At 39.2% G+C, this 26,058-nt stretch overlaps 2 protein-coding genes across 2 annotated transcripts in view; one reads left to right on the forward strand and one right to left on the reverse strand.

Annotated features, from left to right (window-relative positions):
• LOC132177663 (peptidyl-prolyl cis-trans isomerase CYP59) overlaps positions 1 to 16,182 on the reverse strand; it is a 36,186-nt gene extending 20,004 nt beyond the window's left edge. The window contains exons 1-11 of the mRNA XM_059590084.2: positions 15,748 to 16,182; positions 15,429 to 15,533; positions 15,051 to 15,168; positions 14,826 to 14,876; positions 8,969 to 9,060; positions 8,751 to 8,850; positions 8,077 to 8,199; positions 7,871 to 7,948; positions 7,662 to 7,708; positions 7,514 to 7,569; positions 5,588 to 5,628 (exon numbers count right to left, since the gene is read on the reverse strand). Coding sequence (XP_059446067.2) covers positions 5,588 to 5,628; positions 7,514 to 7,569; positions 7,662 to 7,708; positions 7,871 to 7,948; positions 8,077 to 8,199; positions 8,751 to 8,850; positions 8,969 to 9,060; positions 14,826 to 14,876; positions 15,051 to 15,168; positions 15,429 to 15,533; positions 15,748 to 15,845 — 909 coding nt within the window. The 5' untranslated portion in view covers positions 15,846 to 16,182. The remainder of the gene's footprint in view (positions 1 to 5,587; positions 5,629 to 7,513; positions 7,570 to 7,661; positions 7,709 to 7,870; positions 7,949 to 8,076; positions 8,200 to 8,750; positions 8,851 to 8,968; positions 9,061 to 14,825; positions 14,877 to 15,050; positions 15,169 to 15,428; positions 15,534 to 15,747) is intronic.
• A 217-nt stretch (positions 16,183 to 16,399) lies between these two features.
• Positions 16,400 to 18,081, forward strand: LOC148586397 (calcium-binding protein KIC-like). The gene is made up of 2 exons (XM_088515610.1): positions 16,400 to 16,590; positions 17,871 to 18,081. The coding sequence occupies exons 1-2, from the start codon at positions 16,400 to 16,402 to the stop codon at positions 18,079 to 18,081; spliced, it is 402 nt and encodes a 133-aa protein (XP_088371736.1).
• The last annotated feature ends 7,977 nt before the right edge of the window (positions 18,082 to 26,058 follow it).

Genomic DNA, 26,058 nt, shown 5'->3' on the forward strand with positions numbered 1-26,058 from the left:
GACTGGCCCTCCCCTTGTTCCTGTCCCTTGACGAATACTCCAAAAAATTGACAGAAGATTGCAAATTATAAAGCTCCCTCTTACCGTTTTTAACTACAGGAGTACACTCTTCCCTTTCCAATTCATTGCCTTTGTTGTCAGCCATAAGTAACCCAATGGTCTCCTCAAGCTTTCCTTCTTCTCCATCACAAGATTGGCCAACTTCCTTGCATGCCTTAGTGATAAAGATCCTCTCCTGCTCCTCCAACAGCTCCTCATGTAGAGAGTTTGGAACAAAAGCCTCCTGGGAAGTAGAACCCTCCACTGCGATAGAAACTCCACCCAAATTTTCCACCTGTGACGCGCATAACCCCGGCTCCTTACCCAGAATACCCAACGCAGAAACACCTAGAGACTGATCAACGGGGTTGCTCCCCAAAAGTTTTTCCCTCCCGGACTCCTCATAGACATCGGCAGCAGACCCAGAGAAAACCGGTGACGCCCACTTACCAGGCTTCTTACCCAGAATCTCCGGAGCAGAGACGCTCGAGCCCCCCTTCGAAGAACACTGATCAGCAAGACTGAGAAGTACCACCTGCGACTTAACCAGAAAATCCGATGCTTGATCGCATAACTCCATCGTCGATGTAGCCTTGCTCGTGGAGCCCACCGTCGAAACGTATCCCAGAGCACCAACCCTTGCCGAAATCTTCCTCGTTGACCCTTGATTAGACGAAGCTTCCTTTGTCGGCACCTTTGCCGGAGACGTGGAGACGATCGGCAAGACAGAAACATCATGGGCCTCCCTGGCACAGGACAACGACCTAGAAGCGGGGCTTACAGAATTACCGGCGATGCCCACCGAAGTAGTAGGACCTCCCGTCGAACAATCCGGCGCACCAACCGGCTTCGGACCTGTGTCCTATTCCTCCCCTTTCTCCAAGGGCCGAGCAGTCTTTCTCCTAAAATACATCTTGACCGGTCGAGAGCCCTTTCCATGAAGCTGCTTGGGCCGTCCCATATTAACCTTCTTGGGCTGGGCCGCACCTTGCTTGTGTTTGTCTCCTCATGCCAGCCCACAGTCGCAAACCCCACCTGTCCTAGGAGAAACGCTCAGGCCCTCCAAATATCTGATAGCACAATCAAGTCTATCTAGACCCACGTCCACCTCACCTCTCAGCCTTCTCAACAACTCCTTTGCATTAATGAGATCAATTTTTACACAAAACCAGGATTGCACGTCGTGGCAACCTACCCCCTCCCATCCCTTCACGTGGTCAGCACCAAGTTCTGATGCTGTCAGCCTCGCCGTGGTGATCAACCTACTAGTCGGAGACGGAAACTTGCTCGCCGGAGCCCTGCTGAGATCACCTAGTGGCTCCCCTACCTTTGGGTTACACGTTCCCTCCACACCAAAGGGCTGGTTCTTCTTTGGGCCCTCCACACAGTCACCGACCGTCCTCACCGGAATTGTGGTCTTGTGCGAACCCACCACCTGTTCAATAGAAGCTTAGACTTGCTTATCCTTCTCTGCAGAGGCCTCTTTCAGCCACCTTGGCACCCTGGCTATTGGCTCAGAATAAGCATTGAAACAGTCATCTACCGATTGCAGCGACAACCCCAAAACTTCCGCATAACTCCTCCTTCTCGCCCCTTCGTAATTCTTTTTTTCTTCCTTGACCTCCCTAAACTCACACAAAGAAGACTTAGCCAGACACACCTCCGAGATGAGACGTTCCCATCCTTGACCATATCAACCTTCTGGGATAATAATCAAGCCACTCCTTTGCCTTCCATCATATTCTTCTACCGTCAGGAACCGCCCATGTCTGTTGGAGCATTTCTGCGCAATTATCCGTGGATACCCTGCTCTAGATTGGTCCCAAAAAGCCTCAGAAGTTTCCACTGCCACCAAGTCCTCTATAATCCGCGCCAACCACACCAACTCATCCTTCTACAAAAATGATATCATAGCCCATATTAGACTTGAATGGGTTCCTCTTGGACCCATTCGACAATTGCAATATAATAGTGCCAAGCCTTTCAAAGTGTTGCAGTGGGCTGGACTAATCTAGGGAAGCTAATTGCTCATACAATTTGCTCTGTTCTTCCGAATGATCCTTTGGAAGAACCGCCCCCTGTCCCATACCCATACCCATATTCTATACACATACCTTTCTCATCAGCACATAAAGAAACTGTTGGTGGTGTTTTAGATGAGCTGGTTGTTTTTGCTAGGGATGGAGGAGTCCAATGCTATACATGTCCTTTTGCACCAGCACATAAAGAAACTGTTGGTGGTGTTTTAGATGAGCTGGTTGTTTTTGCTAGGGATGGAGGAGTCCAATGCTTCCTAATCCAGTGGAAGGGCTGACCAGATTCAGATTGTCTATGGATATTTGCGGACACATTGTAGCAGCTTGATCTTGACTCATTGGAGTACTACCAGAGTTGCATGGAGTTACACTTGACGAGGTCGAGTTTTTCCCACCCCGAGAGAGTTGATAGGGACATCACGGGCCGCTGATCACACGTGCGTATGGACATTGATGAGGGCCACACATATTATCACGGGCACCGGGTTGGGTTATGGGTTGATTTCCGGGTTGAATCCTAGGTTAGATACCAGGTTGGTTTTCGCTCTGTTTTTTGGTTCAAATCTAGATCTGGATCCCGTTTTAGAACCCGGATCAGGTATGGGCTCAAATCACATCTTTGGTCAAGTTTTGGACCCCGACTCGCCTCTTGCGTCGAATATGGAGCCTCCGTCCCCCAAGGGGACTGACCAGGTGCCGTCTTCTTCTCTTGTCTCGGTTCTCCCTTCTGCTACGCCTTTTCCAGTCGCGTCCAGTGATATCGAAGGGAGGCTCCGGTCTCCGATGCCAAAGCAGTTTCTGAAATATTACTGGAGAGCTAGGGAAGCAAGAGGCAAAACGGTGAGAGAATCCTTAATTTTGGAGGCGATGGAGGCTCTCAGTGACCCTCCGGTGCAGTTCCAATCCTTTGTTGGGTTTATTAATCAGGTTTCGAGCAATTCAAAGATTGAATCGGTGTCTTCTCTTGGGGTTGTTCCTGCTTCGAAGCCTAGCCTTCTACGGTGAGGTTTTCTTAATCCAAAATCGAAGCCTAGCTCGCCTAAGGTGCCGCATGATCTGCCGAAACCCCAAGGAGACGGTCAGTTTGGGGGGATCATTGTGTGGGAAAAGGGTGGTGGGGATGGTGGAGAATGTGTATTTCCTGTCCCTCTGGATATATGCCATCCATCTGAGGAGATGGATGAGTGGGATTATTCTCCCAACCCCCTTGATTGGGAATATGACGAAGAGGAGGATCCGGCCTTGGCACTGTTGGACGCCATTGAAGAGGATTTTCATAAGGAAGTAAAAGTTGCTCGGGCGAAGTATAAAGGCACTAGGGAGCTGCTCAACTTGAAGAGCTCAGTTAACTATGGCGATCATTTTACTTCCAATCGGCGAGGGAAAGGCAAGGTGCAAGGGCGACAACACTGAGCCTCTTTATGGGTCTTGGGTTTCGGGTGGGAGGGCTTGTATCTTGGGGCTTGTGTGTTCTACCGATTTGTGTGGGTTTTGAGGGCTTTTGGGATTCTCTGGGTGTTTGTTCTTGAAGGTTTTTGAGTGGGTCTATTGGGTGTTTGCTTTGAGGGATTTTGGGTGGGTCTGTTGGGGTTCTTTTGTAGGTGAGTTTCAGGTTCTTCTCTTTCTTTTTCTTTTTGTAATTAGGTGTTCCCGCTTGTATACTTCCAATGTACGTAGGGGCGTCTTACGCTTTTAATAAAATTTGATTATTACTTATCAAAATAATATATATACTATTGTGGGCGTTTATTATTGTTTTAGTATTAATTTTCAGACGGGTTATTTTGAACTTCACTTATTTACATTTGGGCCTTATGTTATTTTAGTGGGCCGTTAGCCCGAGTACTACTAGGGTTAGGGTTAGGATTTAGCCCTCGCCTATTTAAACACATTTTTCAATTGTATTGGCAGTTTTTGATGAATAATATTATTGACATGGATTTGTCGTCTTCTTCCCCATAATTCTCTCTCCCGAGCTTTCTTCTTCTCCTCTCTTGGCTTTTATCTTCTCTGCTTGCTTCTTCCTCTCTACTTAATCTCTCTCTTTCTAGGTTTTCTCTATTTTGTGAATTGTCCCGCATCAGTATGAATGGAAAAACACAAGTTTCTCTTTCTATCCTCTAAAATCTTTTCAAATTTCAAGTTAAAGATAAAACTCCGGTAAATACTTGGATGATGACAGAAGCAGAAGATAAGTAAGGCACCTCAATAGTTTTTAACAAGTAATAAAGGAATGTTTAGACGATGCCAAAGGGGGGACAACCCAAGTATACAAAAAGTATGCGAAAAAATGCATCCAACAAAGAGAGCAGAAAAAGTGAATTAAAGCTCAAATCCTGAAATTAAGGAAATCAATTAAATCAAACAAAGAGCCAGAAGCTCCAAAAGAGCGATGAATCGAAACCCATTTAGTGTGTAGACACAACTAAATGCCCCCTTCCTAAAAGAGATAGAGCAGAAAGTCTACAGGAGTGTCGCCACAAAAGACTTGAGGATTTTCCATAAACAGTGATCAAAATTGTTTTTCCAAACCAGAAAGTCACTTCCTTACCCCTCTCCAAATGTTAATGTGATTGTGAAAGTGCTTGTAGCTAGCAGCTTTGTGGTTTCTGGAAGTAGAGGGAAAATCCACAGAATATTTACGTAAGGGACATCAAAGGGTGTTATTCAATGTGAACGGGGGAGTTCATTAAACTAGGTTCTTCTTAGCAAGGATTTTCAGCAATGTGGCAAGCTCAAATGTGTGACAGATATGTTACTGCCTAACATATGATATGCTATTAACCACTTCATGGCTATCTCTTTCACAAAAGCAGTCAACTTAGTGGAATCCTTTCTGCCATTCAGCCCAATAAGCAAAGAATGGGCCTCATGGATAAATGTATCAAGGTCAAGGGAAGTAGTAGTCATTTTTCATTTATCACCTGTTGGCCAATAATGCTCCTGGACCCTAGCGTCAGGGGCTTCATTATACCTAAATTTTGTGTATGATATTTCTGGATTTGGTATTTTGGGATGTTAGGAAGTTACGTTGGACTTTGTTAGCTGCCCTTTGACACTCAATTATTGCTAGCCTCATTCGTGCGTGTGTGTGTGTGTGTGTGTGTGTGTGAAGGGAAGAGAGGGATGGGGAAGAACAATAATCCACTATTGTAGGGCAGAAAAGTACAGTCCTATAGTTCATATGTAGTAAAAAATAAGTGTGTGTGTGTGTGTGTGTCTGTGTGCGTGAGAAGGGAAGAGAGGGATGGGGAAGAACAATAATCCACTATTGTAGGGCAGAAAAGTACAGTCCTATATTTCATATGTCGTCAAAATAAAATTATAGAAATTAAGAACCTTAAGATTCTCCCCAACACAACAATATTCACCGGAGTTGTTAAAATGTGCTTACCATACCATCACAAGAACTAGATGCATGTAGCTAGTACATCAGGGTCATTATATATGCCAGTACATACAGAAATAAGCAATGTGACTAAAGGACAGATAATTTCAGCGCTTCAACATACCTTAAAATATGCTTGTTCACAAGCCTCTTTTGTCTCAAACTCTGGCTTGGGAAAAGGAAATCGATAAAAACCAGATTATATATCAGAAACTTGATAGTATTTTAGAAAGTAGGAATACACTATTATCCAAGGAAATGAAGGTACGGACATCACTTAGCCACCACACATAAAAGAACCACAAAATAAGTACCATAAAGAGAGAAAAATGTTGATATCCATTGAAAGTTATGCATCCATTATTTAGTGGAAAATCTTTTTGAGATCAGTAAGATGAATAATCGTGAATGCTGTTGTCAGCTTTCCTTTCCTCCTTTGTTCATTTTGCAGTTGGTTGGAAGTGGAAACAGGGGTTCATCGCAGAGTTCATAAATGTGAAAGTGAAAACTTAAGGATAGCGGTCAAGTGTCAACCTAAAGAAGTAGGGAACAGTTATACAGAACCAAAAAACAAATTCTTCAATTTGGAAAGAGTCATAACAATTACATGATAATTTTAATCATCATTTATCCTAAAAGCTTAAACTGATAGGAAATAATGAATTTAAAATTTTAATTAATATTCTAATACTCTCCCTCAAGCATGGGCTCAAACTCCTCTTCAACAAGTGAGGTTGAATATTTATTTTAAATGGGAGGTGAATTACAAAAACAATTCAAACTCTTATAGCACGTTAAACAAATAGGAAATGATGAATTTAATCATTTAATTAATATCCTAGCACTCTCCTTCATGCTCAGACTCAAAAGTCCTCTTTACTATGTGAGGTTTAACACATGAAATATTTAATTTAAATGGGAGGTGATTACAAAAATAGAATTCTAACTCAAGACTACTACTCTGATAATATGTTAAATCACTACTTATCCCAAAAGTTTAAGCTGATAGAAAATGTTTAATTTAGTTATTTGATTAATATTTTAACATATAACAATAACACTAACATAAAAAAAAAAATAAAAAAAAAATAAAAAAAAATTAGAAAATTCGTATTAAAGTGTGATGACGGTAGTCCATTCAATTTGCATATGGAATTTAAAGAAAATGTTAAGAGGGAACACTAGAGGGAAACCAGAAGGGGAAGAAAAAGGTGCTGAAAACTCATTTTTAAACAACAAAAAGAAAAAAACTTTTCAATCAATAAAACACAAAATACTTTTCAATAAATAAAACACAAAGCATATTTTAGAAAACTTTCCCATAAATATTTTGAGAAAGCACAACCACAAGGCCTACAATGGCTGAGAATCATATCTCATAAAGCGAAGATCACTAGTTTGAATCTCTTATTTCCCCCTTTTTTTTTTATAAGTAATAATGATATAAAGCAAAAGCGCAGAGGGGCGCAACTCACATACATGGGAAGTATAAAAAGAGAGCGCCTAAGAGGGAGAGAAATAAAAGAGAAAGTCAGAAAAACTAATCACTAAAAGAGCAAGCCAAGTGGCCGTCCAAGAGTAAAGAGTAAAGAAGAAAAAATGAGTAAGTTCCTCTATAGTCCTAGTGAAATTCTCAAAACATCTCCTCTTTCCCCTTGCGGCCAATTACTTATCAAAAAAATATTTTGAGAAAGCATGTGCTTATTTTGTCATGTGTAGAGGTTCACTCTTAATTATAAATACATAAATAAAATTTAAAATTCAAAAAAATCGAAGGATGGCCACACAATAAAGGGGGTGGTCACTAGGCCACCGCCGAGTTTTTCACAATTTTTTTGTGAACCCCGCAGACCACTTTTTAAGTGGGGATCCCACCGAAAACATTTCTCAACTTTCTATCACATCAAAAACTCTTTTCAAATCAAAACACAGAAAAAACCCTTACAAAACAGAGACTGGAGATGCTTTTTCATGTGCTGTAATGTAAATAAGAGATTAAACATATCCTAGTAGAAAATGGGCAAAAAAAAAAAATTACATTTCCACTCACCTATGAATGCATAGCATAAACTATCTCCAGTCTTAAAGTCACGAATTATTTCAGCCCTGTCACCAGCATTTGTTTATAATGAGAAATGCATCTTACAACCCCCAGAAGCATTAATTAATACCAAAAAACAAGTTCCATCATCACTTACAATGATACAGTTCCAAAACGTGAAAAGATGGTATGCAAGTCTTCATCCTGCAGTAAAAACAAGTAACTATTAGATATGACCTTAAATGAAAAATTCATTAACAAAGAACTCAATAAGGGTATCATTTAATTATTGGATTCTAGAGTAGCATCTTCATAATCATAGGAATGGTAGAGATTCCCTATCACAATGAGAAATAAAGCACTCACTTCAGTAACTGGATTCAGTTTACAAACAAATAGCACATTATCGGGAGGCTTCATCTCAGCATCAGGAATATCTCCGATCTGTATGCACATAATGCAAATAAAAGAAAAACATATAAACAAATAAAACAGAAACAAGGACTTATTTAATCAAATTGAAAATTTTTGTTACCAAAAACTTGTGATCAATATATGTATCAAATGCTTACACTCTCAAGTACAACTGCCCTTGAATGTGCTTCTTTTGAGTAGAGAACCTCCTCAAGCTCTGCAGGACCTAGTTGCTCATCCATAGGCTCCCAATCATCTTCAAGCCTCACATCATCATCAACCTAGTTACAACACAGACATATCAGTCATGACTATGAAGAAAAGATGCTAGCCAGGTAACCACCACATGCTCAAATACCCATCAAAAAATTGACTGAACCAAGTTCACCCAGTTTTGTCTTCTATTCACCTTATATAATGCATAGCACCAAGTAACAGAAATATATTTTGCATTATTTAGGAAATTTTAAAACTAACAACCGAATATCTGCAGTCTAGAATACTCAGAATCCGAGTATGAATTCCTAGATAAGGAACATGCCATCAAAATGCAAGAATTCCAACTTGGTTTTCAAAGCACTTGATATGATGCATTTAAGTTCCTCCCAAATATTAAGAAAATGAGTAAGCTTTCCTTGACATTATTAGAAGTAAGGGATTTTGATAGACAGGGAAAGCAATCGTATCATCATTTTGATAAATCTGATATCAGTAACCATCTGACCTAAGGAACTTATGCCTCTAAGTTCCATGTAAATTACTTATCGCTCATTTTAATTTGGCTTCGTGCCTCCTCAAATATAAATAATTAATATCTGCAGACTGTCATTACCTCATCCTTTGGTTTTCCTTCTGGGGAAGCCTCAGGAACCAACTCAGCTAACTGGGAAGGATCATCAAAAGGATCATCCAGAATGTATGTATGTTTGATTCTGTTCAATAAATGAAAATGCAAAAAATTATGGTATGATGAGAGAGGTAAGAAAATTTAACTGTATAAACATAATGCATTGTCATCAAAAAAATATAAGCGGGGGAAGAAGAATCAACCGGATATTCTTATATGGCCTGCCCTTCTCATCCACATAAGCTTCATTTATCCTAGTCAATGTATCAAGCCCTTCAGCTACCTCCCCAAAAACCTGCAACAATGAATACTTTTTTGAGTAGATAGTATTTTGACCCAACAATACTATTCAGGTAGATACTACACCATAAAATCTTCTCAGATACAAATATAATTTCTTTTTATTATTATTTTTTTTTATCTAGAATGAAGTAGAGATCACTAGTTTGAATCTCTCATTCCCCTTGGGATCAAATAACAAAAAAAAAAAAAAAACTTTGTCTAGAATGAAAACGCACTCTCTGCACCCTCACACTGGCTTAATCAGTATTTCCTAGAAAAGTTTTGGTCCCCACTCCCAAGTAACCAAATCTTTATTCTTCAAAGGTTCCTTGTCAAATTCACAAAGGAACATAAAAAGTCAAGTGGAAGGGAAAAAAAGTAAATGCAGTTATCCCACCTAAATTTTTCCAATCATCAATTGTCACCTCTAATTTGCAACACCGGCATAGTAAATACAAGAACTTCCCTTCAGTCTTTCCATACAAAAGGCCTTCAGGAAGGTCAAGCATCCCAAACATGTTAAAGCAAGAACCTAATATTTGTGCTGGATGACTGCCAAGGAAATCTGATGCATGACAAGCCTAAATTAATCTTCATTGCCCAATTTGACACTGCAACTTAGAACCACAAAGAGCACCCAAACTCCACTTATATCGCATCCAGATTATGACGACTTTACTGCAGGAAGCGCCAGATATATAGAAAGGTTTTTGTCTCCAAATGCTGGTACAGAATGACGTAGTCATAACCAAAAAAGGTTTGCCAAATCAAAGCTCAAAACACAGTCTTACATGTTGGACTCAATATTCAAAAGCTCTTCAAAATGTATTTATTAGGTGCAACAGACACTGCACTGCAGTGATCAGGCTATATCGATATCAAATTAATTTTGGGTAACAAATCTTTCACATAAAATGAGAGCACCCTTAAAATTCTCATCAAAGACCAGTTTTTTTTTTTTTGATAAGTAAAAATCATTGTATAAAAAGCGCAAGGGGCGCAACCCAAGTACACAGGAAGTATACAAAAGAGCCCACTACACGAGCTTTAAACTGAAAAGGACGCACATAAATCTATAAACTCCGTAAGCGTTGAAGCTTGCGAAGAAGACCCCATGACCCTCCAAGAGTAGAGTGTTTGGAGCACCCTTTTCTTCAATTCTATAATTCCCATTTCACGATCCTCAAAGCTCCGCGCATTCCTTTCTCTCCATAATGACCACATTACACACAAAGGAGCCATCCTCCAAATGTGCATGACTGTCCGCTTTCCCCTTTGCCCTCTCCAACTTCCCAAGCATTCCTTCAAACTCCCCGGCATCACCCACGTTATACCAAATAGTTGGAGAATCATGTTCCATACCTCAACAGTAGTTTCACAATGCACTAAAAGGTAATCAATAGATTCGCCACTCTTCTTGCACATACAACACCATTCCGTCATAATGATGTTCTTCTTTCGTAGGTTGGATAATCTTCAATTCGATATGTTGGAAGAGGAAGAGTCTTCTAGTCTGGAAGTCCCTTTTGAGGAAAGGGAGGTATGGGAGGTGGTCAAAAAAATGGATAGGGATAAGGCCCCAGGCCCGGATAGTTTTTCTATGGCTTTCTTCCAGGATTGCTGGGAGGTGATCAAAAAGGGCATCATGGCTGTTTTTGTGGAGTTCTATGATCGAGGCAAGTTCGAAAAAAGTCTCAATGCTACGTTCATTGCTCTTATTCCGAAGTCGCATGGGGCATCCGATCTGAAGGACTTCCATCCTATTAGCCTTGTGGGAGGGATTTATAAGATTATTGCGAAGGTTTTAGCCAATAGAATGAGGGGAGTCATGAACCGGGTCATCCCCAATCCGCAGAATGCTTTCGTCAAAGGTAGACATATTTTGGATTCGGTGCTTATTGCCAATGAATGCCTGGACAGCCGTCTCAGATCTGAGGATCCCGGTCTCTTATGTAAGTTGGACATGGAAAAGGCTTACGATCACATGAATTGAAAGTTTTTACTCTACTTATTAAAAAGGTGCGGTTTTGGTGACAAATGGTGCTCTTGGATTGAACATTGTATCTCGTCGGTGCGGTTCTCAGTGTTGATCAATGGTTCACCTTCCGGTTTCTTTGGGAGTTCGCGTGGGGTTAGACAAGGTGACCCCCTCTCGCCTTTTTTGTTCATCATGGTCATGGAGGCTTTCAGCAGGATGATTAATGTCTCTATCAGTAGAGGTTTCATCAATGGTTTCTATGTGGGTGCCGGTGAGCATGAGCGGGTTTCTGTCTTCCATCTTCTCTTTGCTGATGATACGCTGGTGTTTTGTGGGGCAGCATCTAAACATGTTAGATTTATTAAAGCTCTCATTATTGGCTTCGAGGCGGTCTCAGGGTTAAAAGTTAATCGGGTCAAGTCTGTTTTGGTCCCAGTTGGAGATTCGGTAGAGATGGATGAGTTGGCTGGTGTTTTGGGTTGTGGCACTAGTTCTTTGCCCTTGAAGTACATGGGTCTTCCGCTAGGGGCATCCTTCAAGCAGTTGGCTATTTGGGATGACATGTTGGAGAAAATTGCTAGAAGGTTGGCCCCTTGGAAGCGTTCTTATTTGTCCAAGGGGGCGAGGCTCACCCTCATCAAGAGCACCCTATCCAATCTCTCCACCTATCTTTTGTCACTCTTTCCCATTCCTATTTCCGTGGCGAATCATATTGAGAAAATTCAACTGGATTTTTTATGGGGGGTTCAAGGATGAGACTAAGTTCCATTTGGTTAGTTGGCACAAGGTATGTTCTCCGATTGCTGAGGGAGGTCTAGGGATTCGGAGCTTGCGTCTTTTTAATCAAGCTCTCTTGGGGAAATGGTTATAGAGATTTGCTAATGAGGAAGAAGCTTGGTGGAGAAGTATTTTGGTGGCAAAGTATGGGGTGGATTGGGGTGGTTGGCGTTCTAAAGTTCCTCGTGGAACGCATGGGGTGGGGTTATGGAAACACATTTGTGGGGTTTGGAGGTTGTTTCGGTGTCACTTCAGATTAGTTCCTGGTTTGGGGGGGAAGGTCAAATTTTGGGAGGATTGTTGGTGTGGCGAGACGTCTCTCAAGGATGCCTTTCCGGGTCTTTTTAATATTGCTCGCAATATGGATGCTTCCATTGCGGATATCCGGGAGTGTGTAAATGGGATGGTTCACTAGAATGTTACTTTCACCCGTAGTATTCATGATTGGGAGGAGATGGCCTTAGCCTCTTTCTTCTCGCTCTTGTACTCGTCTTCGATTCGGGGGGAAGGGGAGGACCGGATGTGGTGGATCCCTTCAAGAAAAGGGAAGTTTGAGGTACGCTCTTTCTATAGGATGCTTGCCTTTAAGGTGTCTAACCACTTCCCGTGGAAAAGCATTTGGCGCACCAAGGCTCCTTTGAGAGTGGCGTTTTTCGCATGGTCGGCTGCCCTTGGGAAACCTCTCACGTTGGATAATGTTTGGAAGAGAGGTATCGTTGTGATTAATCGATGTTGTATGTGTGAGGCGGATGGGGAGTCCGTGGATCATCTCTTTCTTCATTGTGGGGTCGCACGCAAGTTGTGGGATGTTATCTTCTCTCGCTTTAACATGTGTTGGGTTATGCCTAGAAGCGTAAAGGAGATGTTTGCCAGTTGGTGGGCAGGCGGTAGAACGAGTAGTGCTGTGGTATGGAAGATAGCTCCCCTTTGTCTTCTTTGGTGTCTTTGGAAGGAAAGGAATGCGAGATGCTTCGAGGATGTGTCGAGGAATCTTGAGGACCTTATTCACTTCTTTTTGTACACTTTATTCACATGGACTACAGGCTGGCTTGCTCCTTTAGTGATCAATTTTCCTGATTTTCTCTTTATGTTCTCTTCTTCTTTCTCCCTTACTTAGTCGCTCTCTTGTATACTACCTATGTACTTGGGTTGCGCCCCTTTGCGCTCTTTAATGCATTATTACTTATCAAAAAAAAAAAATGGCACACTAACAAAATCCATTAAGTTTTTGACGGAATTTGACAGTAGGGAGTATTTTGTTATTTATGAATACCTCAGGGATCTCTCAAAACATTTTGATACTAAAAAGAGCTTATTGTAAATCAGGTATACCACATGGACTAATTTTGCATTTTTCACAAAACAAAATTTGGGGGGTGAAAAATTATTTTTGCAAGGAGAATACTCATAAAAAAAATATATTTTGGAGCTTTTTAAAAATTTTGGGGGTGCTGAAGAACCCCCAAAATTTGACAGTAGGGAGTATTTTGTTATTTATGAATACCTCAGGGATCTCTCAAAACATTTTGATACTAAAAAGAGCTTATTGTAAATCAGGTATACCACATGGACTAATTTTGCATTTTTCACAAAACAAAATTTGGGGGGTGAAAAATTATTTTTGCAAGGAGAATACTCATAAAAAAAATATATTTTGGAGCTTTTTAAAAATTTTGGGGGTGCTGAAGAACCCCCCCCCCCCCCCCCCAACCCATTAAGGTGGTTCTGCCCCTACTCAAGCACTAGTTTATAATGAGAAACTAAATCAAAAAAGAGTGACATAACAGGACTTCACACGATTACAGAAGCTGCGTCATATTCAGATAGTGAGACAAACAACAACAATTTTCTTCAAAATTTTACCCACATTACATGTTATCCAAATGCTCAAAAAAGCCATACTAACTAATAAAGAAGCATCTCATGTTCAAGAGCGTACTCTAAATTAACTAAACAAGAAGGCATCTTATAAAATCACCACCTCCTTCAATCCTCGAAACATGATATCTCTCGCTTTTTTTCTTTTTCTTTTGCTAAAACTTCCTCTTAAAAGCATTTTTTTTTTATGGAAAAACAAAAAAAGAAAAAGCTAGTACCTTGAATTTTACTTGATTTTCAATAATCCCCCTCTGTTTCTAATTTTTTAAATAAAAAAATAAAAATAATATTATGCTTTAGTTATTTTTCAATCAGAAACATTTTTTTTTTATTCAATCGCATTAAAAAGTGTAGAGGGGCGCAACCCTAGTACACAATACGTATACAAGGGAAACCCTTAACCAGGAGAAAAATATAAACAAAAGCTAAAAAAAAAAATTCCACAAAACTAGAAAATCAAGCCTATGATGTGCGGATATCAAGTATATAAAGAGTTGAACATAATCCTTCGTAGTTCGATCACCGAAGTCTCTACATCTTCAAAACTCTGAGCATTCCACTCTCTCAAAGGGCACCACATTAAACACAACAAGGCCAACCTCCATACTTCCATAATATTGTCATGCCTTACCTGACCTACCCAACTCACTAACAAATCTCTCACCCTTCTAGGAACAACCCAATCAACACCAAACAGATTAAGGATAGAGCTCATAAATCTATTGCTACTTCACAATGAATTAAAAGGTGATCAATGGACTCCCTATTCTTCTTGGACATGAAACACCACTCCACCACCACAACATTCATCGCTCTCAACTTACCTAGCATCAATCTTTTCCCTTAAGCTGCCGACCAAACAAAACTCTACCCTCGAAGAAAGCATGTGAAATCTCAATTATACCCCTCAATGATTATACCAAAAAAGAAGGAACAATTCTTGCAATGGTTTTTCTCAGCATGAAAACTGTGTCTGCATCTTCAATTGAACCAATGGGATTGAAATTGCATACAATACGACAAAAGTAGATGACTAGCCAATGAAACAATCATAAAAGTAAACATTCCTTTTTTCTTTTCAGAAAGCAGCAATTATTGCTAATGGAAATGTAACCAACGGTTCAGTGGGATTGGTAGAGACTCACAGTGTGCTTCCCATCTAGATAGTCCAGATCATCACGCAATGTCAAATAGAACTGACCCAAAAAAAAAAAGCAATTATAAGCACACAAATAGGTTAGAATTAAAACTTAGTAAAGTATAATTCTCCACAAGCTGCAAAGATTACTCTGATTGTTTCTTCATCGTCGTGAAGATATATATTGGAAAAGAGTGTTCAATACTGTTTAGCAACTAAAATATTCTCATACCTGAGAAGCATTAAGATTCTCTCCAGCACTGGCCATGGCAACAATGCCTGTCCTAGAATGCTTTAAGTCAAGATGAATCTCATCACTGAAAAAGCGAGCTTGATCACCATATAGAAATCTGAAAGGAGAATTAGTGAGGAACAATTAAGTTCTGTTATGTAGGAACTAAAGTTTACTTATCAAAGAAGATACCAAGAAATAGACTACCCAAGTTGTCTAACAACAAAGCACAGTCACATGAAATTACAAGCAAAGAAGCAAGAAGTGTAGACGGCCACGGCCACGGCCATCAGAATAGAGAATCTCCGGCACAATTTTGGTATATAGCATGGGAAAATGTTATATACATCACTTCTAGACTTAGAGAGAAGTTCATACTTGTAGATTGAATCGCCACCTGACCCTGTTCCAGTCGGGTCACCTGTCTGTGCGGTAAAATCCTTCTGAACTGTGTGAAATAGGCACCCATTATAGTATTTGATCCTGCAACGACGGAAACAAATAAAAATTACGAGATATCGTATAACCATAGTTTCTTAGATATATCGTTCATCCTACTCAGAAAATAAATTTCATATAGCCATAGTTTCTAAGATAGAAAAAGATTATTCATCAAAATAATTACGGAAGCTCAAATTAATGATATAGAATCTACAAAACTCGTCAAAACGAGCAAATTCCAAGATAAATGGCTCACTTGCAAAGCTTCAAGAAGTTCTTGGAGGTCAAGGGGCACTTATCAGTGTGCAAATCCACCACTATGTCCCCTAAGCTCGTCGCGATCAGCACCGACATCCTCTATGCTACAACACTCTCAGCTATAAAACGCTGTGATAGGATTCTCAAATTTCTGGTATCAGAGCATTCGTTCTTGGGAGATTACGTTGATTGCTGAATCTTTTTTGTTCCTCCACTGTTGCGGTTTCTCCTTCCTGTTGCTGTTCTTGCGCCGCCGTGTGGTGGTTGGGGAGTATGGGGCTTTTGGTTGGCTGGCTTACAAGCTAAAGAGGGACCTCCGGGATCCGGCTTAGGTGCGGTAGTGAAAAACTACCGCACCATGCGGTAGCCCAAAACGACCCCAAATTGGGTCGTTTTGGGCAATAAAAAAAATAATTTTTTAGGGTTGTTTTGGGCAATAAAAAAAATAATTTTTTAGGGTTGTTTTGGGCATTACGTGTTCCTTCCAAGAACCCCTTCCTTCTGATCCCCTCTTCCCAGTTCCCTATGGGCTATGTGTGTGTGTTCATTCAGTCCCTTTGCCTCAACCATTGACAACCGCGATCAACTCTGTTTTCATTTCCCTCTCTTTTCTCTGAAATCACAAGCAACAAAAAGGGTCTTCATCATCAATGGCAGGGATCGGCAAAGGGGCTGTTTTTGAGGATATGCTGCCGATGATGGCTGACAAACTGGGTGGCGATGGGCTTATAAGGGAGCTCTGTAATGAGTATCAGTTGCTGATGGACAAGTACAAGGGGGTGATCACTTTGGAGAGCTTGAGGAGGAATTCTGCGCTTCTGGGTCTCCAGGACTTGAAGGAGTATTAATTGTCATTTTTTTAGGGTGCGTTTGCGAGCGTTTGGGAGTACGTTTTTAAGAAAATAATCTGCGATTTTAAACCAAATCGTAATTTTAGGGTGTTTGGGATTGCGATTTTAAAAACACAAATTTTAAAATCGCAAAAAAATCTGCGATTTCCATAAGCTGATTAGATGGTGCTTATTTGAAAAAGTGCGAATTTAAAACAAAATTACGATTTCTATTAAAAAGATATTTGGCGCAATAGTTACCTTTTTTATAGTGAAAATTAATAAAATACTAAGAATACCCACCTAAAATATATTAAAACCCTTATTTTCCCTCTTTTTTTTTCTTCATCCTCTTTGTCTCGTTCATCATTATTGGTAATTTGGTCATGAAACCGTAATTATATGCTAATGTTATCCAAACACTCAATTAATAAAAAAAATACTTTTTAGCATGTTTTACCAAACGCCTGTGCGATTTTAAAAACGCAATTTTTAAAATCACACTTATTGAAATCGCAATTAATGGTTTTAGTTTTTTAATATTTTTATTTTTCTTTTAATTTTACTTTAAAAAATTATTTTTTATTGCCCAAAACGACCCCAAACTGGGTCGTTTTGGGCTACCGCATGGTGCGGTAGTTTTGCACTACCGCACCTAAGCCGGATCCGGACCAAAGTATGGGGCTTTTCTTTTTCTTTTAAAGCTTTATAGAAGGGTTTTTTTTTTTTCCATGCTTGAAACCTTTTTTTTTTTCTTCGGTCATTTATACATCCACTAATTGTTATTATTATTATTTTTTTTTTCCTGTCCTGTCATTTTAAAAAACGTACAACCTGTGCATTGCACGGGGTACAAGCTCGTTTAAGTAACTGGTGTTTATTTTGGGTTATTAGTAGAACTACGCTCTATAGATACGCATTTAAGTAACTAGTGTTTATTTTGGATTATTAGTAGAACTACAATCTATAGATACGCATTTAAGATAACTTTAACCCCGAATCTGTTATTCTGAGGATAGGCTATTCCGTATAATGGCAAAAATAAAATTTGTATGCTCTACAAACGCCACCAAAAGCCAAATGTTAGGAATTTCTCAAGGTTTTTTAAGCAGTTCAATGAGCTTATTTTTCAAATCATCGAGGAGGAGCACAAAGTACGTAATCACATTTATGAACACAATTTATCGCGCATGAAGATGTACTTTTCTCGTTTGAATGAAGATGATCCATCTGGTTTGGTGTCCCAAGCATAACGATTTTTTCGTTTCTATGAAACACCAAAAACTTCCAGAGTTAACATTGCATCTGGATATATTGAAGGGGAAGTCGTTCAATGGTATGATTGGTATGAAACAAGCCATGGAACGCCCACCTGGGCAATGTTTGTTGAAGGTCTTCTTATACGGTTCAGCCCTTCTTCATTTGAAGACGTTGACAGTGAGTTAGCTAAGCCCCAACAAACTTCATTCGTCAGCGAATACCAATGTGCTTATAGAATATAACACCCAGATTGTTGATTGTTTTAGAAAACAATTGAGCATAAAGCTTCGATACCAAAATTGATGCAGTACGGGAAAAGATTTTCCCACAAAACAGAAAATAAAAGATAAATTTCATATTGAACAAATCTCATTGGCCAATAATAGAGTTTGATAGAGAAGCGCACGTTTGCACTAATGTGCCTTCAGCTATAATTTCGAATTTCAACTCCCATCTCGGCTAACCAAAACAGTGCCAATCCTCCACTCCTTTCTACACAGTCTACCGCAAACATATAATCAATGCCCAACTGAATTCTTACCCTTTCCAAGCGGTCCGTTCGTAATTTAGTTTCCATTAAGAAAACTATCGTGGGTTTCTTTTCCTTCACCAAACAGCGAAGCTCCAAAACTGTCCAAAGGTTCCCAAGCCCCCTGCAGTTCAAACTCAATACACTCATTGCGGTTGGCGAGCCTGTTGCACAGCCACCGCCAATCCCGAACCATATTTGTTGTCTTTTGATGCCCCTCCACTAGGCTTGCTAGTTCTTCCCCCCACTGTTCGACCTTTTTGTGCCAACTCCTTCCCTCCTCCCGAGAACTCTCTCACTTTCCTTTTCCCATTGCCACCATCAGATTCTCCTTGAAATTTCACTCCACCCCCTTCCTTTGTTTCCCATGTCCACGAAGGGTCGCTGGCTCTTCTCCTAACACTAGAATCCGTATAGGTGTTCTTGATACAATGTTCCACCTCTGCGAGCGTGAGAACAAACCCAACTCCCTGTGGGCCCGATGCCCTTACGTGGCTCTCAATGCTGCGTGCCTCCTCACTACCTTGCATGCCAATTTCAGTCCCATGCATTGCCGCTTGTATGTCTTCCATGCTATAGCCGCTAGCTGTCACCTTCATATTTTGGGAGCTCTGGAATTTATTACCAGAGTTAATACCTACAATATTCTTTCCGGATTTTTCTCTTTTCTGTGATGTATCTTTCCCTTCTAATTCCACCCTATCAGTGTCCATATTCCTTGCAGTTTCCTCAGGGATATTAATTCCTCGATTCCCACCTGGATGCAATTCCCCATTATTCTTGCCAAAATCCTCATTATTCTTGCCGAAATCCTGATTAACGGGTAATGTTTCAATAGGAAAGCATTTAGTGCTCCTATATTCGCTTGCCAAAGGGGATCCCATCCCATCTTCCGCTGCGTCAGTAGTAGTTCCACCCCATTCCTGCCCCTCCGATGCAGGGCGTGGCCGTTTGGGGGAGCTCCATTTGCTATATCCCGATCCCCCATACTCCCTGGTATGTTCTCGCCTTTGTTGCTCACATTGATCCGCCCTATGACCAAATCTGCCTCCAAAAACTCTCTTCAGCGATGGTGCGCGAAGCCAGGCCTTGTATTCAATAGTAGCATTTTGCTTCCGTGAGCTAGTGTTTGCTAAACAACCAGTCGATCCATGTTTAAGTACTCCACAGCGACTACAAAACTTTGGCAGTCTTTTGTATTGAAAACCTACCAATGTTGACAATCCATTGATTTTCAGCATTCTCCCTCTCGCCAAGGGTTTGTGGAGATCAATGGTAACCTTGACTCGTAAGAATGCACCCCAACCCATGCCTCCCTCGTCCACGTCCACCTCCTCCACCTGACTCAGTGATGAACCAATTTGTTGGCCCACTGCCAGACTCATATAGGCTAGGGGAAGGTTTAACATTCTAACCCAGAAGGATGCTTTGTCAAAACTATAATTTGCTGGAGATGTTACGCCATCATAATCCTCCACAGCAAATAGGTTTCTTTCAAAGACCCATGGTCTCCCCTCCAATACTCGTTTTTTGTCCCTGTCATTGACAAATTCCACCAGGAAAAGATTATCCCCCAGCACCTTAAAAGATGGTGTCCCTGATGGCTTCCATCCTCTCATTAGTGTGGAGCATATGAGTTCTTTGCTCACTAAGTGGTCTGCAATCAATTTTCCTACCACGCACGTCCTCCCCCTTTGAGCACCTACCTCCCATACATGATTCTGGATCTCCAACTCCGAATTCTCCACTTCTTAAAGAGACAAACTTGCCCACATTCGAGACAAATCCTCTGCCATTTGCTGTTCTTGATTCATCATTCGTACTCCTTCCACCTCCTATATTGGCGTGGAAAACCGTTCCTTCTACCCAGGGAATTGCAAGGTCCCAGAGAGAAAACTAATTGGAAAAACAAACGTAAATAAAATCAATAAGTCGATCCTGGTATAACCTCCGTCCAGCCAAATCCCGGTTTCTCCCTAATGGCCTTGACGGACAATGGGTAGTGCCACCTCAAAGGCTGCACCTTCCCATTATCCCCATCAGTTTCTGCGAAATCGGAATTTCCATCAGCCGACGGAGGAACCTTGAGAGCGAATTCGCACTGATACGTTAAACTGTGATTTTACTATACCCTTAAAAAATTTGTTGTTGATAATCTTTTAAAGATTTTTTAACTTATATATATATAATAAAAGCTGAGTTTTGACATAGAGAGTGCTTAGAATTGCAACAGGTGTTCATTTTTTTTAATATCTGAGAGTTTAAATAGAGAGTGCTTAGAATTGCAATAGATGTTCATTTTTTTAATATCTAAGAGTGCTTAGAATTGCGACATGTGTCCATGTTTTTAATATCTGAACCGTTTTTTTATTTTTACCTCTGGTCATTAATTAGTATAATTAATTGTGTTGATTATATTTCAAGAGTTTTACATACATAAATTATTCAATAAATTAAGTATTATTAATGTCCAAATCAAATAATATAAATGAAATTATAACCATTTTTTTTTCACACCAACAATATTTTCTTTAAATTTTAAATTTTTTTAGTCATAATTATTAATAATTGAACCGTGCAAATATTAAAAGGGGTTTTTCCTTTTTCTATTTTTTTTAATGAATTATGTGTACGATTTTTCCTTAATTAATTCCTTTTGACCTTTATTTTCATTAACTCACGTTTATCTCTCTAACCCTAAATCACGATTTTTTTTTAGTTTTGACGTAGAGAGTGTTTAGAATTGCAACACGTGTTCATTTTTTTAATATCTAAGAGTACTTGAAATTGCGACATGTGTCCATGTTTTTAGTATCTGAACCGTTTTTTTTTATTTTTACTTCTGGTCATTAATTAGCGTAATTAATTGTGTTGATTATATTTCAAGAGTTTTCCATACATAAATTATTCAATAAATTAAGTATTATTAATGTCCAAATCAAATAAGGAAACAAATAATATAAATGAAATTATAACCATTTTTTTTTCGCACCAACAATATTTTCTTTAAATTTTAAATTTTTTTACTCATAATTATTAATAATTGAACCGTGCAAATATTAAAAGGGGTTTTTCATTTTTCTATTTTTTTTAATGAATTAAGTGTACGATTTTTCCTTAATTAATTCATTTTGACCTTTGTTTTTATTAACTCACATTTATCTCTCTTACCCTAAATCACGATTTTTGTTTAGTTTTGACGTAGAGAGTGCTTAGAATTGCGACATGTATTCATTTTTTTAATATCTGAGAGTGCTTAGAATTGCGACATGTGTCCATGTTTTTAATATCTGAGAGTGCTTACAATGCTTTTCATTTTTTTTTTTTTTTTCATTTGTTTTTTTGAAGGTTCAAAATTATGAGTTTTATTTGTATTAAAATATAATAGGTATTACACCAAAAATATTAAAATTTTATGCTAATTTTATATTAATGCTTTGATAATCAAAATTCATGTTTTCTTGCCTTTTTTTTTTTATTATTATTTTTTATGCTTTTCATTTTAAACTACACATATGGGGATGAATTTAGGTTGTTTTAATTTATTTTTTAGATTAAAGGAAGATTGAAATGATTTATTTGATTGCATTAAATATTGATCAGTGAAAGATTTTGTTATTTTTGTATCCATAAAAATAATAAAAAAAAAAAGATTTGTTATTTTGCTTTGTATTATTTTTTAAATGCCCAAAATTTTATGAGTTTTATTTGTATTGAAATATAATAGGTATTACACAAAAACCTATTGGGTTTAGGGTTGCTCTCAATTTTGCTACCATTCTCAATATATTGTTATAGGGTTTAGGGTTACTCATTTCTTATTTTATGTTCTAATTTATATATTATTTTCATTCAAATTTCTTATTGTTCTTTTGTAAATTTAATTGACTTTGTTGTTCATTATTTTTTTTTTTGTGTTCCAATATTCCTTCAACGATTTTTTATCTCTTTTTTTTATGCAAGAAATAAAACTACTCATATGAGAATAAATATTTTAATATGTTTTATGAGTCTTATGATTTAAGGGTCTTATGTTTTAACTCATTCCAACTGGTTTTAAATTACACATATGAAATTTTTTTAATATGTTTTAATTTATATGGATTAAAACTAAAATTATATATGGTTCTTATGATAATATATTTTTATGTAATTTATATATTCATGCAAACTTATGTGTAATTGTGTCACTATGTTCAACAATATACTCTTGAATAACCTTTTGTATTTTTTTTTTTCTATTGAAATAGGCATGATATATTTTTTTACACAATTTTTTTGACCTATAATAAAAAATGCATTGGATATGTGTTTTAAGTTTCAAAATCAAATTATAATGAATAATCCCGCACATAGCACGGGTTCTAAGCTAGTATATATAATAGGAGAGTTTTCATAAGGAGAGACTAATATTGTGACATGTGGTATTCTATTTTGCTGACAAGTAGTTTTTATTTTAAATGAAAGGGTAAATATATCATAAGTTCCTGAGTCAATCCGTCAAAATTAAAAACTTCCTAGTTTTTTTTTCCGACAATTTACTCTCTGGGTCAATCGAAATACCAATAAACTTTCTACCATCAATTTTTTTTAACAGCAGTTAAATACCTTATTAAAATATTAATTTTTTATTAATTTAATTTTAATTTTTTTTTAAAAAAAAAAAAAATTAAAGGGGTAGCCAGCTACCCCAACCCCTATGGGGTGGGCACCCCAGCCACCCATGGCCATCCCATGGGTGGTAGGGGTGGCCGTTTGGGCAGATTTTCAGGGATAATAGAAAATTGCAGGGACAAATTTTCTTATTGCAGGGATAATAGAAAATTGCTTAGTAATTAAATGCAAGTAATCATTAATTTAGTGCTTTTTGATGAATTCTTTGATCCTGCAATAACATTATCCGTTTGGGCAGCCGTATTTGGGTCCATATCTACGGCAATTTTGTTAAGATAGAAGCTATGTCCCATTCCATGGCTAATCAACAGCTCCACTTCCTTGTTAGCCTTCTTCATGGCTTCGTAATACTCCATCTCTGTCTATCACCAAGTCATTCTCTGCTATGCACAGCAGCAATGGCGGCAGGTTGACTGAGTTTTGGCTGACCAGGGCGTAAGGGAAAAGCCTGAATCGTGGATTGAAGCCATTTGTCTGGATGATGGATTAATGGAAAACACTAGCATATCTGGAACTTTATCAGAATCCCAGTATATCCAAACAGAGTTAAGGGACCTGAAAAACAGAAATACAAAGGGAGAAATCAAATTGGAAGCCGAAAAGCAAAGTTTTGAGAGGGAACTAAGGGAACAAGAGCGCAAGAAGGAAAAAACACATCTATCTTGCCCTCTTTTCACAACCCACAACGTCACAATTTTCTCCCTGTTCTACTCTTCTTTTTCGTTTACTAATAAGTAGTTAACTCAAACCCATCAAAAAGAAAAAGGAAAATAAGGAGATGATCATAGAGATTAAAAGATAACAAACTTTTCTTTTTTTTTTGGGAAAAATATAAAAAAGCCCCCCAAACTACCAGCCGTTTTCGATTTAGCCCCCTAATGTTCCAAAAGTGATAAAGTAGCCCCCCAAACTACCAAATTATTGCATTTTGGCCACTCTGTTAGTCAAAACCGTCAGTTTGGACGGAAACTGCAAAACGACGTCGTTTGTTACGGGTAAGTTACTACAATGCCCTTTTGAGAAAAATATAAAAAAGCTCCCCAAACTACCAGCCGTTTTCATTTTAGCCCCCTAATGTTTAGAAAGTGATAAAGTAGCCCCCTAACTACCAAACAGTTGCAATTTGGCTACTCCGTTAGTCATTACTGTCAAATATGATGGAAAATTCAAAACTACGTCGTTTTAACAAGGGTAAGTTACTAAAATGCCCTTTTAGGAAAAAAAATCATATTAAAACAAGCGTGCTAAACGGCACCGTTTTTCTTGAAATTAGGGTTTCCTTACACTTACCAAAACGGCGCCGTTTTGATAAGTGTTAGGAATAAAAGAAAAAACCTTAAACCCCATGCAGAAAAAACCCCCAACCCCAGTTTATCTCTCTCCCCCAAACCGCCGGCCACCACGTCGTTCTATCTCCGGCAACCTTCTCCCTCAAGTGAAAAAAATGCAACACCCCTCTCTCTCTTTCTCTCAAAACCGACTGCCCCTGCCACCACCATCCATCACCACCGGCCACACCATCCACTAGCTACGAAGCGCCACCGAAAAATTCTTACCCATTGTAGAAATCAAACAAAAAAACCACGTTCGTAGATAAACAACACCGATCCGACAGCTATACCATGAAATACAATAAAAAGATTGAGTTATGGGTAAGATTTACAGGCTGTCGGAGATAGACGACGTGGTGGCCGGCGGTTTTGGGGAGAGAGATAAACTAGGGTTGGGGGTTTTTTCGTGGGTCACCTGCGTGGGGTCTAGAGTTTTTTCTTTTAATTCCTAACACTTGCCAAAGTGGCGTCATTTTGGTAAGTGTAAGGAAACCCTAATTTCAAGCAAAACGGCGCCGTTTTGCTTGCTTGTTTTAATATGCTTTTTTTCTTTTTTTTTTTCAAAAAGGGCATTTTGGTAACTTACCATTGCCAAAACGACGTAGTTTTAAATTTCTCATCATATTTGATGGTAATGAATAACGGAGTGACCAAATTGAAATTGTTTGGTAGTTTGGGGGCTACTTTATCACTTTCTGAATATTAGGGGGCTAAAATGAAAACAGCTGGTAGTTTGGGGGGCTTTTTTATATTTTTCCCAAAAAGGTATTGTAGTAACTTACTCGTAACAAACGACGTCGTTTTGCTATTTCCATCCAAACTGACGGTTTTGACTAACGGAGTGGCCAAAATGCAATAGTTTGGTAGTTTAGGGGGCTACTTTATCACTTTTCGAACATTAGGGGGCTAAATCGAAAACGGCTGGTAGTTTGGGGGGCTTTTTTATATTTTTCCCTTTTTTTTTTAATTTTTATTTTGGGATAACTTCAGAAAACCCCCCTGAAGTTCCAGCCGATTTGAAAAGACCCCCCTGAATTTCCAAAACTCTCATTTAAGCCCTCTGAACTTCCATTTTCTCTCACTTTGGACCCCTTTAACATTAAACTACGTCGTTTTGAATGTTTTATACCCATTTTACCCTTCCCCAAAACTACGTCGTTTTGTGTCCTAAAATTACCCAGCCTAAAACGACGTCGTTTTAGGCATTAATTTTTATTTTTTTTAAAAAAGAAAAAATTTAAAATTTAAAAAAAAAAAAAAAAAAGAAAAAAACTGGGGTGGCTTCAGCCACCCCCTTGGCCAAAATGGGGTGGCCGAACCACCCCATTTTTGGCCAAGGGGGTGGCAGAGCCACCCCCTGGACGGTCTGGGGGTGGCCGGACCACCCCCTTGGCCATGGGGGTGGTCCGGCCACCCCCAAAAGGGTTAAAAAAAAAAAAAAAAAAAAAACGGGGGGCGGGGGGGGTGCATATGGGGTGGCCGGACCACCCCCAAGGGGCTGGGGTGGTTTCGGCCACCCCATACCGGCCGTATGGGGTGGCCGAAACCACCCCAGCCCCTTGGGGGTGGTCCGGCCACCCCCAAAAACACCCCATCCCTTTTTTTTTTTTTTTTTTTTGGGGCCAAGGGGGTGGCCGGACCACCCCCTTGGCCATGGGGGTGGCTCGACCACCCCCAGATCGGCC

The sequence above is a fragment of the Corylus avellana genome, chromosome 4 (genome assembly GCF_965113065.1).
Source record: "Corylus avellana chromosome 4, dhCorAvel1.hap1.2, whole genome shotgun sequence".
NCBI classification, from domain to species: Eukaryota; Viridiplantae; Streptophyta; class Magnoliopsida; order Fagales; family Betulaceae; genus Corylus; species Corylus avellana.

Bases quoted from the DNA above. Each gene is read 5' to 3' on its own strand.
- LOC148586397 (XM_088515610.1), top strand. From the start codon at position 16,400: ATGGCAGGGATCGGCAAAGGGGCTGTTTTTGAGGATATGCTGCCGATG. The intron at 16,591-17,870 runs GTATTAATTGTC...AAAAACTTCCAG, and splicing joins GGTCTCCAGGACTTGAAGGA to AGTTAACATTGCATCTGGAT.